At 32.0% G+C, this 14469-nt stretch overlaps 2 protein-coding genes across 7 annotated transcripts; one reads left to right on the forward strand and one right to left on the reverse strand.

The window, feature by feature from the left end:
- On the forward strand, positions 1-2461 carry LOC111695466 (dormancy-associated protein 2). 2 transcript variants are annotated; one of them, XM_023464812.1, is made up of 3 exons: positions 1-106; positions 1198-1466; positions 2266-2461. In XM_023464812.1, the coding sequence occupies exons 1-3, from the start codon at positions 66-68 to the stop codon at positions 2343-2345; spliced, it is 390 nt and encodes a 129-aa protein (XP_023320580.1). In that variant the 5' UTR covers positions 1-65; the 3' UTR covers positions 2346-2461. The 2 variants fall into 2 exon arrangements, with proteins under 2 accessions (XP_023320580.1, XP_023320579.1); XM_023464811.1 differs by having other exon boundaries at positions 1198-1454; positions 2268-2461.
- A 2143-nt stretch (positions 2462-4604) lies between these two features.
- LOC111695465 (group 3 secretory phospholipase A2) lies at positions 4605-14229 on the reverse strand. Of its 5 annotated transcripts, XM_023464807.1 has the most exons (10): positions 14128-14201; positions 13536-13632; positions 12808-13149; positions 11405-11500; positions 10863-10926; positions 9856-9936; positions 8471-8548; positions 8027-8062; positions 5985-6090; positions 4605-5294 (listed from the first exon to the last, which is right to left on the reverse strand). In XM_023464807.1, exons 3-10 carry the CDS (start codon positions 12866-12868, stop codon positions 5208-5210), a joined length of 609 nt encoding a protein of 202 aa, XP_023320575.1. In that variant the 5' UTR covers positions 12869-13149; positions 13536-13632; positions 14128-14201; the 3' UTR covers positions 4605-5207. The 5 variants fall into 5 exon arrangements, with proteins under 5 accessions (XP_023320575.1, XP_023320574.1, XP_023320576.1 ...); XM_023464806.1 differs by lacking the exon at positions 13536-13632 and having other exon boundaries at positions 14128-14228; XM_023464808.1 differs by lacking the exon at positions 13536-13632 and having other exon boundaries at positions 14124-14210.
- Between the last annotated feature and the right edge of the window lie 240 nt (positions 14230-14469).

The raw sequence follows: 14469 nt of genomic DNA on the forward strand, positions 1-14469 counted from the left end.
TTTATTAGAAACAAAACATCTTTTATAGAATACAAACAGAACTCAGTTTGGTAAAATCAGAGAATATGTGGAGAATAATAGTTATTGGCATAATGCTCGGAGTCAGGTATAGGAATACAGTGGTCACCGAAATAAAATGGAAGTTTGTTTTCTAAAATATTATAGCATGGTGTCATGAACCAAGATGCAAATATATGAAAAGCATGAACAAATCTGTCAAAAATATTCTAAGAATTGTTAAACTCACATTTTCCAACGTTTCAGTGCCCGATTAACAACCGTACCCTTACAGCTTTGTTTGATCAAGGATGAATTGTACACTGATTATTTTAACTGTTGGTTCTTAACAAAAGTAGCATGTGCATTTCTACTACAGGAAAACATATAGGAATGATCAGAATGAAACAATTTTAAACCTAAAAAAACGACAATATCTTCTACATTATTGATCAGATAAAGGTTTCATGGATACCGTTGGAAATCTGGCATTGCCATTGTTGCATGATGGTTCACTTGAAACTTCCCTTACAGTCCCTTTTCTTTTATGTGTCAGGTTAACCTAGCTGACCCGCTTACAGTCACTTTACTTTATGTGTCAGGTTAACCGAGCTGACCTGCTTACAGTCCCTTTTCTTTATGTGACAGGTTAACCGAGCTGACCCGCTTACAGTTCCTTTACTTTATGTGACAGGTTAACCGAGCTGACCCGCTTACAGTTCCTTTACTTTATGTGACAGGTTAACTGAGCTGACCCGCGCACAGTCCCTTTACTTTATGTGACAGGTTAACCGAGCTGACCCGCTTACAGTCCCTTTACTTTATGTGACAGGTTAACTGAGCTGACCCGCGCACAGTCCCTTTACTTTATGTGACAGGTTAACCGAGCTGACCCGCTTACAGTCCCTTTACTTTATGTGTCAGGTTAATCTAGCTGACCCGCTTACAGTCCCTTTACTTTATGTGACAGGTTAACCGAGCTGACCCGCTTACAGTCCTTTTTTCTTTTATGTGTCAGGTTAACCGAGCTGACCCGCTTACAGTCCCTTTACTTTATGTGACAGGTTAACCTAGCTGACCCGCTTACAGTCCCTTTACTTTATGTGTCAGGTTAACCGAGCTGACCCGCTTTTACACATTTATTGTAAAATGAAAATATTTTGATTTAAAATTTTTAACTTTTGTGTATTTTTTATCAAGTTTAATATCTGGTGAACCGGAACCGAAAGCACTTCCGGAAGAGAATAGTTATGGGTCGGCTAAATATGAATATTCATCTGCAGACGGAAGTGGATACTACGACGGAAGTGGTTATTATGATGGAAGTGGGAGCACTGCAGGAAGTGGGAGCACAGATGAAAGTGGTGACACACATGGAAGTGATTATAATGACGGAAGTGATGTCAACTACTACGGAAGTGCTTATTATGATGAAAGTGGAAACTCTGATGGCACAGGCAAACTTGACAAGACACAAATAGAACAGGGGTGGAAATAATAATCAGTGTAGTGACTGGTAACTAGCACAGGAACAGACTCTCTTAAAGGGACTGTACGCGTATTTAATTTCAAGCGACCCTCCATGCAAATATGGCAATGTCTGAGTCAAACCGGTTCCTTCGATGCCCTAATCTGATCATAATTACCGTAGTTTATCAGTCTCAAAAAGCTTTTATTTCTGTGATTTTCTATATACATCTTTTATACAAGAATGTGCAAAACCCTTTGGCAGAGAAACCGCAAGTGCAAAATAATAGTTTAAAGCTTTCAAGGATACCGTTGTAAACCGGGCATTGTCAATTTTGCATGGAATAAGCTAATCCCCTTTTTGTGACTGTTGCTGAGTGTGGTTACTGGTTTATATATTAATTTTAAATAAATGCTAAAGAGAAGAGAGTTGAACCGCGGTCGGGCTCCAAATGTTTTGTGTCAAGCAAGCAAAAAAGGTTTTTAATGTTGGTCGAAGTTGAAAACTGACGGGAAAAATTTATGACAACATTTATTATTTTTGAAAATTTTTGAAGATTTAAACGAAAAAATCCGAGAAAAAATTGAGAAAGATGAAAAATTATCACTTTAAGAGCAACATTTGAAATCTAATATTGCGACAAAACAGCCTAGCTATAGTATAAAAATATGTGCATGCAAGATAAAGCAATGTTCTACTGTTTTGTGCAACGCAATTGCACATTTTTATTCTCGTTAGGCAATATTTTGCCCCTGCTACCCCTATTTCAACCTCTTGAAATTGTTTGTGTGTTTGGTATCAGATTATTCAGATGTTGGTGATGTTAGAACAGTTCCACATGAGACTACAACAATTAACCCAGAAGCAAGAAAGTTTATAAAAGATGTGGAGAAAACTGGATTCGTGGAGTGGGTCCTACGACAAAGTCCAATATAGAACAGAAAATATAAAAAGTAGAATAATATTTACAATAAAATTAAATATTTTCTTTTTCAATTTCAGACTAACCAATAAAGTTTAAAATGTTTTAATTTAGAGTAAAGTTCCTTATTTTATAGGGGACATTAGTTCCAAAACTAGCACTTTGCCCATTTCAAACATTGAGTGTTAGAAATGGGCACAAATTAAAAGACTGGGTTTTTAGGATCCCAGCCCATATAGAGCGTAAAAGTTTATAGAAAAAACTATAACCAACATTTTTTAAAGCATGTCGAGGACAGCAATTCCCAATTTAAAATTATTTTCTGAAGTCAGAATTATATTTAATGAAGTTTTTTTATATTAAAATTTTTGACCGTTTTCAAGACAATGTCAGGTTTTCAATTTTCGAACATATCCTGATTTTGAAACATTTTCCCGTTTTCGAGACAAAACCCACTTTACCGTTTTTGAGTATAATCCGTTTTTTACAGAACAAAGCTCACTTTTATAACTTACAAAATAAATCACTGAATGTAAAAATTATCTCATGAAGACTAAATTGACGGGTAAATATTTCTAAATTATAGCCTCCCCAGTTTATTTGTTAAATAAAGGTATTCAAGTTTTGGAACTAATTTCTCCCGTATTTATAGTTAAGCCATACTTTGTTACCAAAATATGTGAAAGAAATAACTTTTATTTGTTTGGGAGGAAAGTTGCATTTTATTCATTAAGTATCTCTTAAATAAAATTCTAAAAAAATTCACTAACTATGATTGTTATAGTCTTAGTGGAATGTCAAAATTATTTTTAAAAATGAATTATTGTTACACTTACAATTACAATATATGTACATTTTTATAAAGTTAATTGAACCATGTTTAATTTTTTATCACATTTTCATAATGATTTCATTGATTTAAAAGATTAGGTTCATTTCAAATTTGTTTTTACGGTGTAGGGAGGGGGGGGGGAGATGGGGTAGGCAAAAGGAGAAAGGGTAGGAAATTGACGGGAAACATCTTGAGCTCAGTTTGTCAACAACAGGAGAAGCAGAAGCTGAAAAGCCTATCTGTCTCAAATAGATTATCAAGTACTATAGGTGGCAACAGATTATACACGACGTCACAAGTATCAAATATAACAAAGAAAACGTAATTTTGTCTGAAATAGATTATCAAGTACAATAGGTGGCAACAGATTATACACGACGTCACAAGTGTCAAATATAACAAAGAAAACGTAATTTTCTCACATTATTTGACATGGTTTTCAAGATTAAATAAAAAAGTGTAAAAACAGAAAATAAATAAGACATAAAATTGGACCTTTAATTAACAGTAAGATAAGCTCTTTATTCTAAAATTATCACTATTAATAATTTTGTCAGACACAATACTGAGTTGACACTTGTGATGTAAGAGTACAGCTGTACTGAGAGTGTACAAATACTACGTTGCCATCTACTGTACTTAACAATCTATTTGCTCTGTCTATATTTTAGCTAATAAATATTCTTTATAGTTAAGTTTTACGTTGAAAGCATGAAGTGTAAAATTTAATCAGAAATATGATCTTACAAACCCAATCAATCTTGTATTTATAGTAAATTATAGAAAGGAGGGCATAATATATATAAGCTAGAATAATTCCTACAACATTGTTGTCTACTTAAAGTTTAGAAACATACAGGGACCGAATAAAATGAATTTGCATTGCCGCCGAACGTCCACCGCCGGTTCAACTTTGAATCACTGATTCAAATCCTTCCTGAATCTTTTATTAAAAATCTGTGGTTTAAATATATTGGAAACGCGCGGCAGTGGGTAGTTCAGCGTCGGAGCTCAAATTCATTACATCTGGTCCCAGATCATATTTTTATTTTTTTGCATAATATTTAGCTATATAGCTAGATTTTTAATAAATATTTGGATTTTTATGACGTTTTTTTGGCTCCGATCCAACTAGGGAAAAAACCTGATTATTTGTCTCAATTTAATTTTCTGATTTCTATTTCTTTACAGTCTGATAGTGCTTATTAGTGCTTACATTACATCTAAATATATACTTTGCTTGTCTAGTTGTCTGTTTTGGCCTAAATTTTGGTATGACCTCACATGACCCCAGGAAAGGTTTATGGATGGTCAGAATTACAAAAAGTTGTCTCCAAAAAATTATTTTTCGTAAAATTGTGAAAATCGACTAAAAATATTGAAAATCCGCAAAAAAGTTATTTTTATTTTATCGAAGAGAAAATAATCAAAAGTTGAAATTGATGTGCACAAAGCACTCTGATAACCTAGTAACTTTACCGATACGTTTAAATCTAATATATTTTGAAACATCACAGGTATCCGACATGTTGCAAAGAAATGAGGATTTTGGCTGTTTTAAATTACAACCTTCTGAATATTTTACTGAATGCAATATTGAAGATAATGTTTTCTGAGCTGGAGGTCAAAGCAAGTTTTAATCAATTTTTTTTCTAATAATTTTTTTCTATCTTTATTAAGGTTAAATTATATTATAGCGAAGTAATACAAGTAAATGTTGGTACAGAGTAGCAGTAGCCGAGGTAACTTACGTTAAGCTAAAGTAAATTTCATATTAGATTAAAATCTTATATACGTTCGTGATATTGAAGAGCTTTCAAGAAAAACAAGAATGTTTAGAATTTTTAACATTTAACCGGATAAATTTGCTTTTTAATACTTGTGCATAAAATCCAAACTAGAGAAGCTACAAGGTCACAAAGCCGTTAGAGTATTTTTACATACAATTTTCTTTCTGTCTAGGTTGCAGTGAACTTGTGTGCATACAATTAGTATGGAATAGCTCGTCTCCAGTTTGCTTTCTGTACTGTTTTTGTTTCAAGGCAGCTTCCCCACCAATTTCGAGCCGTGCAAACCTACATCCAAATAGTTTTTTTAAGTGAATATTTATGATTAATTTTTTACGATTATAATATATTGGCTCTGTTTCTCTTTTTGTTTGTATCTTATGGCTTTACAAATCAGGCCCAATGGAATTAATTAAGTCGTTACAACAAACTCAGACTTCTAATAATGATATTTTTTAACCTGATGGTGTAAAGCTTTGATATTTCGAACTTAGAACATTTTATCGGAAAAAAATCATAGTTTAAAATATCTAAGGTCTACAAAAATTGGTCGCAAAGAAAATTAGAAAATTGAGTTTGCGACAAAGACTTAAGTCTTTTTTTAAAGAAGCTTACTCCCCTTCAAGAAAGATTCATGGTCGAAATAAAAAAATTTCATTTTCTGAATAATTTTGGAAATCCACCAATAAAAGTTGTCATTATTACTTTAGTTTGGTCTTGGCAACAACAGTTGGCGTCGTAAATATAAAAAGACAAGGATGACGACATTTGATTTCAATTTTTGATTTATACTAACCTTTTAATGGTATAGATACACATAAGCATGGAAACATAGAAAAACTGTCTATAACAGCTTCTCTGTGTTTACTTTAGTAAACTTGTATTTTGAAAATAGTTTGTAATAAAATCAAAACTTGAATTGAAAAGTCGTCCTCGTTGTATTGATATAACAGCCGACCATTGTATACGAATATTTACCTCTGAATGTGTAAATGTAAAGCAAGGTATTGTTCCAATATTAAAGAACAAATTTCCTACAATGTTTCCCGAGTTTGTGTGGGTCATCTTCAAACAGGATCTAAACCTGAACAAGAATATGGGTCATCTTCAAACAGGATCTAAACCTGAACAAGAATATGGGTAATCTTCAAACAGGATCTAAACCTGAACAAGAATATGGGCCATCTTAAAACAGAATCTAAACCTGAACAAGAATATTGGTCATCTATAAACAGAATCTAAACCTGAACAAGAATATGGATCATCTTCAAACAGAATCTAAGCCTGAACAAGAATATGGGTCATCTATAAACAGAATCTAAACCTGAACAAAAATATGGATCATCTTCAAACAGGATCTAAACCTGAACAAGAATATGGTTCATCTTCAAACAGAATTGAACAAGAATATGGGTCATCTATAAACAGAATCTAAACCTGAACAAAAATATGGATCATCTTCAAACAGAATCTAAGCCTGAACAAGAATATGGTTCATCTTCAAACCTGAACAAGAATATGGGCCATCTTCAAACAGGATCTAAACCTTAACAAGAATATGGTTCATCTTCAAACAGGATCTAAACCTGAAAAAGAATATGGGTCATCTTCAAACAGGATCTAAACCTGAACAAGAATATGGGTCATCTATAAACAGAATCTAAACCTGAACAAGAATATGGGTCATCTTCAAACAGAATCTAAACCTGAACAATAATATGGGACATCTTAAAACAGAATCTAAACCTGAACAAGAATATGGGCCATCTTCAAACAGGATCTAAACCTGAACAAGAATATGGGTCATCTTCAAACAGAATCTAAACCTGAACAATAATATGGGACATCTTAAAACAGAATCTAAACCTGAACAAGAATATGGGCCATCTTCAAACAGGATCTAAACCTGAACAAGAATATGGTTCATCTTCAAACAGGATCTAAACCTGAACAAGAATTCGAACATAAATATTCGAATTTATAATAAAGGGTTACCCACACAGGATGAGACTATAAAGAATACTTGAAACTCTTTAAATATTTAAAAATTTAGCAAAGAATGAATTAAGTTTACAAACAATGGACACCATTAATCTAAAAAACAAACAGTATTAATTCCGTATAGTCATCTCTGAAATCTCAACCTTTGTGTGAAACCCTGTAACATTCACAGTTCCATGAAATATTTTTAATATTAACATGATTATTATCTTTACCATGTATAACATTGTACGATGTGTATGTTTTAAGCACATATTATTTACATGATGTGGATACTTTTTATCATTTTTTATATTCATGTTCTGAAGTAAACAATTGTTTTCATATCTAATCATTTCGTTTGAAAATTCAGTTTTAAAATAATATTCATTTTAATGTTAAAATTGATGCCCAAGTTGTTGATATAATGTATTTATAATTTAGTTTCTTGTTTATTCTTGTTTTGTATATTTTTATATTCATAATAAAACTATGTTGCGCTTATGTTAACTTAAAATATATTTAAGTGATTTTTTATTTCTCTGACTGCTCGTAGGATTTCTCAATTTTTCTTCCAAAATTAACCGAACACGATGGAAGATGCATTAATAGGATTTCTGAGAAAAATGTTTCAGACTGTATTTCTAAGATACTAGATATATTAGATTACAATTTCCTAGAAGTTAAGCTATTTTTAGCATTTAATTATTTAAATAAATATAAAAACAAGATCTAACATTTACTTGTAAAGAATGTCAGTCTTTCAGACAAGAAAATTTATTATTAGGAAGGTAAGCGATTATATCAATATAATAAAGACGACTTTCAATTTCAATTTTGATTTATATCAAGCTGTTAAACAGCATAGATAGTAGATACAAATAAACATAGAAGTCAAGAGAAGCTGTCAGTTAAAAAAGCTTCTCTTTGATTACTTGTAAACTTGCAATTCGAAAAAAACAATCAAAATTTAAATAAAAATTCGTCTTCATTGTATTTATATAATCGCCTACCACTGTATTATTTATATGGTAGCCTACCTATCATCGCAGGTACAATGCATCACCGTATGAAACCTAAAAAATAAACCAAAATCAATTATTTGTTGTTGTTATTTTCATTCCATGAACAATTTAATCTGACTAAAGATAGTTTTAACAGAAATTATTGCTAAGAATAAGTTGGATCCAGAATACGATTAAACTTTTCTGTCGCATGTGTGTGGGGTTGTCAAACGTTTTTAAAAACAAACCATTCGTTTTGAACTTTTAAAAACTTTACGCTCGTTTTATTAGAAATTTTATGCTTATATTATTTGGTGTATCAGAATTCATAGTATAAAATATCTAAGTTGTACGACATTGGTTTGCAAAGATATGTGATGAGAAATCAGAGTTTGTGTCAAAAACTCTATTCCATTAAGACACACAAGTTTCGTAAACAAATTCTGAATATTAATCAAATGTCCAATAAAGTATACCAACCTATAGTTAGTAAGTCCATATTTAGTTTGACCGGCTTGAATACTAATCTGACAACCAAGGTCATGTTGCCGGCAGCACCTAGAGTTTAAACCAAGTTATTAAAGGGATTGTAAGCGTAATATCAAGTGAACCTCCATGCAAAGAGAGAATGCCCGATTTACACCGGTATACACTTGAAATCTTTATATTATCAATAGTATAAGATATCAATGTTTTTGTTTCTTTAAACTTTTCATTTGAATATGTCTTGCTTTTTCGCAACATAGGAGAAACACACAGAAATAAACACTTTTTTCAGTCAGAAAAACGACATCTTTGATAATAGTATGGTTTCAATGTTTCCTTTGAAAATCAGGTACATCGCCATCTTTGCATGGATGGTCTGTGGTCACTTGAAATTACGCTTACAGTCCCCTTGACACCAAATTTGTAAAATGAGTAATTCAAATTTCGATTTTTTAATTTTTTAAAAAATTCTTGTACAGCGAGAATCAAAAAACATGAAAGCAATAATTGACTTACATAGTTATAGTAATATTTATATTTCATGTTCTACAAGAAACTATTAAATCTCTTATAAAGTCAATTGAGCCTGTTTTCCACTTCTCAATTGCTGTGTCTACTGTCTAATGCTCTTACTTTGTACATGGTTATCACAAGGATAATACTTCAAAGACGATTGAATGGAATTTGTTTCATACGTTTGTTTGCATTCAGGGATCCTTGCAGACCAAAACTGACTTATTTCTACGCTAAATAATTAAGTAACCCATAAAAATATTCAATTTAAAATAGAAACCAAAAATCAAGCTTCAAATGTCATATTTTTACGATTTTGGGTCGTCTCTTTAGTACTATCAGTCTTTGCGAGTAACCCTGAATATAAAGTTATCAATTATTTCCTATTAAAGAGTTTCCTGGATCTCACAGTATATTTATTTATATTTGTTCGCGAACAGAATTAATGAATTTAAACTTTTAATTTTAAATTTGAATCACCATTTTCAATAACTTTGAATAGGTGGTTCAAATTTGAACCGGGTGAAGTTGGTGGTTCAGCGACGTAGCTCAAATTCATATCAAATCGGTTTCAGGATTAATCTTATTATACCATAGTTTTTTTCTTCCCATTTATAAAGAGTATTTAGAAATAGGTAGAGCTTTGGAATAGGAAGACGACTTTTAGAATCAAGTCTGTTTTGAAATAGTCAAATGAACTTAAGACACAGCAATTGGGCAGTATAAACAGACCAATTTCAAGTGATAAATGCATACATAAGATACTAATACAACTATTTTCTTTTTAACAATAAACAATATCAAATACGATTAATTACTGCTTTTATATCGTCTTCCTATTCCAGAGTTTTCTGATTCTGACTTACCTATCTGCAGCACTGTATCCACCAAGTTTAGAAAATGAATCTGTTCTCCAACCTTTACCGCACCACTGGGTTCCAGGCATCCTGTTTAATATACAGGGTTACCCACACAGGATGAGACTGTAAAGACGATCTGAAACTCTTTAAATTTGACAATTTCAAGTTAAATGTATTCTTCCCCCTAAAGAAAATAAGCTTTTTATGGCTTCTATAGTGAATATGTAATAAAATAAACAAGTTTACAGTGACTGGGAATAAAAATCATAAGGAAACAGACAGACAAAATTCCGTACAGTACAGTACAGTACAGTACAGTACAGTACAGTACAGTACAGTACAGTACAGTACAGTACAGTACAGTCGTCTCTAAAGTCTCATCCTTTGTGGATAATTCTGTTCATTAAAAGTGAGTGAAGCTGCCTCAAAAATAAAAAAAATTTATCATATCAATTTAAAGATTAAAATAGATTATAATAAAATTGAATTATGTGCATTTCACATTCCTTAAATTATCAAAGATAGTAATTTGATCGACCTACGGGTAACATTTGTAATTGCAACATTATTTTTGTCTTAAGGTATTCAACTGAAATTATGCTATTAATAATCATCAAAATTTCACCATTTAAGTTTAAATTTTACTTACCGAACAGTTTAAATTTTACTTGCCGAACAATTTAAATTTTACTTACCGAACAGTGTAAATTTTACCTACCGAACAGTTTATGTTACTTACAGAACAGTTTAAATTTTTCTTACCGAGCAGTTTAAATTTTACTTACTGAACAGTTTAAATTTTACTTACCGAACAGTTTAAATTTATTTACCGAACAGTTAAAATTTTACTTTCCGAATAGTTAAATTTTACTTACCGAACAGTTTAAATTTTACTTCCTGAACAGTTTAAATTTTACTTACTGAACAGTTTAAATTTTACTTAGCGAACAGTTTAAATTTTACTTACCGAACAGTTTAAATTTTACTTACCGAACAGTTTAAATTTTACTTACCGAACAGTGTCTAAAAATGATTTGTTTTCGTTTGTTCCTTTGGGCAAAGGCTTCATATACCGAACTAAAAAAAACATATTCAAATTATTTACAACTACTCCATTGGGAAGTTTCGGGAATTTTACTTTAGCAAGGGTTCCAAAGACCAAAATTTTGTCAAAGGAAACACTTGATAAAGTTAAAATTTATGATTTTAGTAGTTTTAACCATTTTAATCGTCTTTTGAGATAAAATGCGCGAATGTGTGCACAGGAACTTAGCAGAGGGGGTGTTTTTTATTTTATTGTCCCAAGGGGCGTTGAGTAACTTAACCTCTCTCTGTTGGGGGAATCATGGGTCAGTAATGTTAGTTAAAAGGCGATAATAATTATTCACAACCACTTTACAGGGAATTGTTAAGTAAATTTTAAACAAGGGTTCCTAAGACCAATTTTGTCTGCAAAATATCCAGAGCAAGCATTAAGAAGTATCCGGACCTCCCTCTGTTGGGGGAATCATAGGTCAGTAATAATAGTTTAAAGACGGTAAAAATGATAAATTACCTTCTGGGTTTGTTTCTAACGGGGTTACATCGGACTTCTCCGGTGTCTGCCAGAGAATGGTTTGCTCGCTGGTTTGAATAGGATCACTGTACAGTCCTGGGTAAATAAACAGTTCATTGATTTAAAAGACACTAGCTAAAGTACCCGGTGTTGCCAGAGGAATTTACAAAAAATCTACTTTTTGAAAGAAAACATTTCTTCCCCCCCCCCTCACCCCTAGAGGTACCCATGAGTTTCCTCAAAAAAGTTCGCCAATAAGGTCGAGCCGTCTAAATAGGTATAGCTGACATATAAAAATATTGATATTAGCGAAGTACTTTAACATACAAATAGGAACTGCACCTTCTGATAATTGCTCAAATATATCTTAAGAAACGTTTAATAAAAATCTAAACGTTCCCCACAAAGATGAGACTGTAAAGACGACCTAAAACTATTAAAATATATCTCTTAATCGGTTAAATTAAGTCTTCTGCCTTGAACTTATTTAAGGAAACAGAGAATAAAATTCCGTACAGTCGTCTCTGTTAAGTCTCTTCCTTTGTGGGTAAGACTTTATCTAACGCCCTTTCCACTTCCGTCACATATATTGTTATCAATAAAAAATGATTGAGATTAAAATTAGTCGTTACTTAATAAAAATCAAATTTAAGATAATAAATTAAATTAATTGGAATATTAATGCTGATTGCTGAGGTAGCAGAGATAAAAATATTTTCTTTTTGTTTATATTGCATTTTGATCATTTACTTAAAACCTGCTAAATTATCATAATAAAGCTATTAATAATATTATTTACAATAATTTTTTAGGTATCCAAAATCATAGCTCCTTATTTTCGTGTGACATGCAGTTTATCTATTTGTCATGTCTTATAATGCGGGACAATATGTTTTTTTTTGGCCGGGCTCTTTTAGTTTTTTGTTTGTTTGAACCGAAAACAAACAAAAAATAAAAATATCACAAGAAAAAATATAATTTCCCAAATGATCAAACAAGAAAGTTGAATATATAAATCTAATTCAATTCAAGTTTGATAAAAATGTGCGATTATTTTAAAACTCCGCGAAATAGAAAGGGAATCTTGAATTTAAAAAATCCCCGGGCATGGGAATACACAAAAAGTCTTGATTTTCTTGAGCCCCATTGTTAAGTTGAATGTCAAGACTCACATGAGGAAATCAAAACAAGATGAAAATATTGAAGATGGTTTTAATGATAAAATCATTAGTGCCCGAATTTAATGAATTTAAGCCGGCCGCGTCTGATATCCCCCAAAACCGGTTTCAATTGAGCGCCGGCAAATCTTGAAAAATTTAATGCTAATTTATGGGAACCAACAAAATTTGAGCCGCGGCTTAAATTCTTTAAATTCGGCCTTAGGTTAATTTTCTTAAATCTACCTTTAGCATTTAGATGAACTATCCAAAGAGATGTGAGAACAATGTGTAACCAGCCCGCCATTTATTGATCTAGTCCTCTAGTTCTTTTGTCCTGTAGTCCTCAATCTTGTCCTCTAGTCCTGCAGTCCTGTAGTACTGTGGTCCTCTAGTCCTGTAGTCCTCTAGTCCTGTAGTCCTCTAGTCCTCTAGTCCTGTAGTCTTCTAACCCTGTAGTCCTCTAGTTCTCTAGTCCTCAAGTCCCAGTACAAGTTAGCTTCTAATATGTCAGACTTTTCACTGATTGTTTTACGTTTTTATAAATTTTCTCAAAATTCAAGCTGATTCTTTTACCCTCAATAAATCCTAAATAGATAATATTATTATTATATTAAACCAAGTTACTTCTAGTTAACTGTATAACCATTGCGAATTCAATACATGTAAATATTTCATCAACATTGCTCATCTTTTTAAATAGTTTTACCCTCAATAAATCCTAAATAGATAATATTATTATTATATTAAACCAAGTTACTTCTAGTTAACTGTATAACCATTGCGAATTCAATATTTGTAAATATTTCATCAACATTGCTCATCTTTTTAAATAGTTTTAGGCCAACATGACGGGTCTAGAATACATGAATTGCGTTTGTTTATTTGTGTTGTCTCAAACTTAATAGTTAGAAAATACAAAAAATATGTAAACTTTTTATTCTGAACCGAAAAATAAGGAAGGTAAAACTGACCTGGTCAATTTTTTGGTGGTCACTCACATGACCCCAGGATTTTATCGATATCAGAATTTTAATGAAACGACTTTATGGACTTCCGATCTTCCGAAATCTGGGAAATGTACTTTATAATGATAACAAGAAAATCAGGAAATTTTAAGTATTGAGATTTTTAACAACATGGCGGGTGTCCTGTAAAACTAGTGATTTATCGCTTGTAAATGTACGAGAAATTGCTAAAGGGACTGTAAGCGTAATTTCAAGTGACCCTCCAGTACAGGATAACAGTGTCTGATTCACAACTGTACCCTTATAACATTAATCAGATCAAAAATGTCGTCGTTTTTGTGTCTTGGAAAGTGTTTATTTCTGTGAATTTTTACATTTTTTACTGAAGTCACATTTTCAGAGAAAGCACAACAATAAACAGTTTCAATAAACAAAAACATGCATATCTAAATAATTCTATATCAGAAAAAGCGTTTAAGGGTACCGTTGTAAATCAGGCATTGCCATCTTTTCATGGGTCACATGAAATAGCGCTTATAACAGGCCCTTTAGACTTGATCAGGATTTTTATTAAATTATTTCTAGATTGCAAACCTACTTGTTCTTTAGTAAATTGTAAATATGTTCTCCTGATGGTGCGATGTTTTAAACTGAAGTTGTATTGAAAGCATATGCTTTATATGGCGACACGTGTTATATGATACACCCTAAGAATCCGTAGTATCAACAGTAGTATCATTTTCAACGCATCAAAGCTTTCATGTTGAGGATAAAGTACGTAGTAAAACACTTGGGGGCCCGGTCTATTAGGAGGAAATAGGCAGATGTATCGTAAGATCTAGAACGTTATAGAGATGGGCCGTCATGTCAGTTTAAATTATTTTTTTTTTCATGCTTTCATCGTTCGTGCTGGAATACTTCTAATTGTTTAACACTGTGT

Source organism: Eurytemora carolleeae, unplaced genomic scaffold, assembly GCF_000591075.1.
Source record: "Eurytemora carolleeae unplaced genomic scaffold, Eaff_2.0 scaffold213, whole genome shotgun sequence".
Classification (NCBI taxonomy): Eukaryota; Metazoa; Arthropoda; class Copepoda; order Calanoida; family Temoridae; genus Eurytemora; species Eurytemora carolleeae.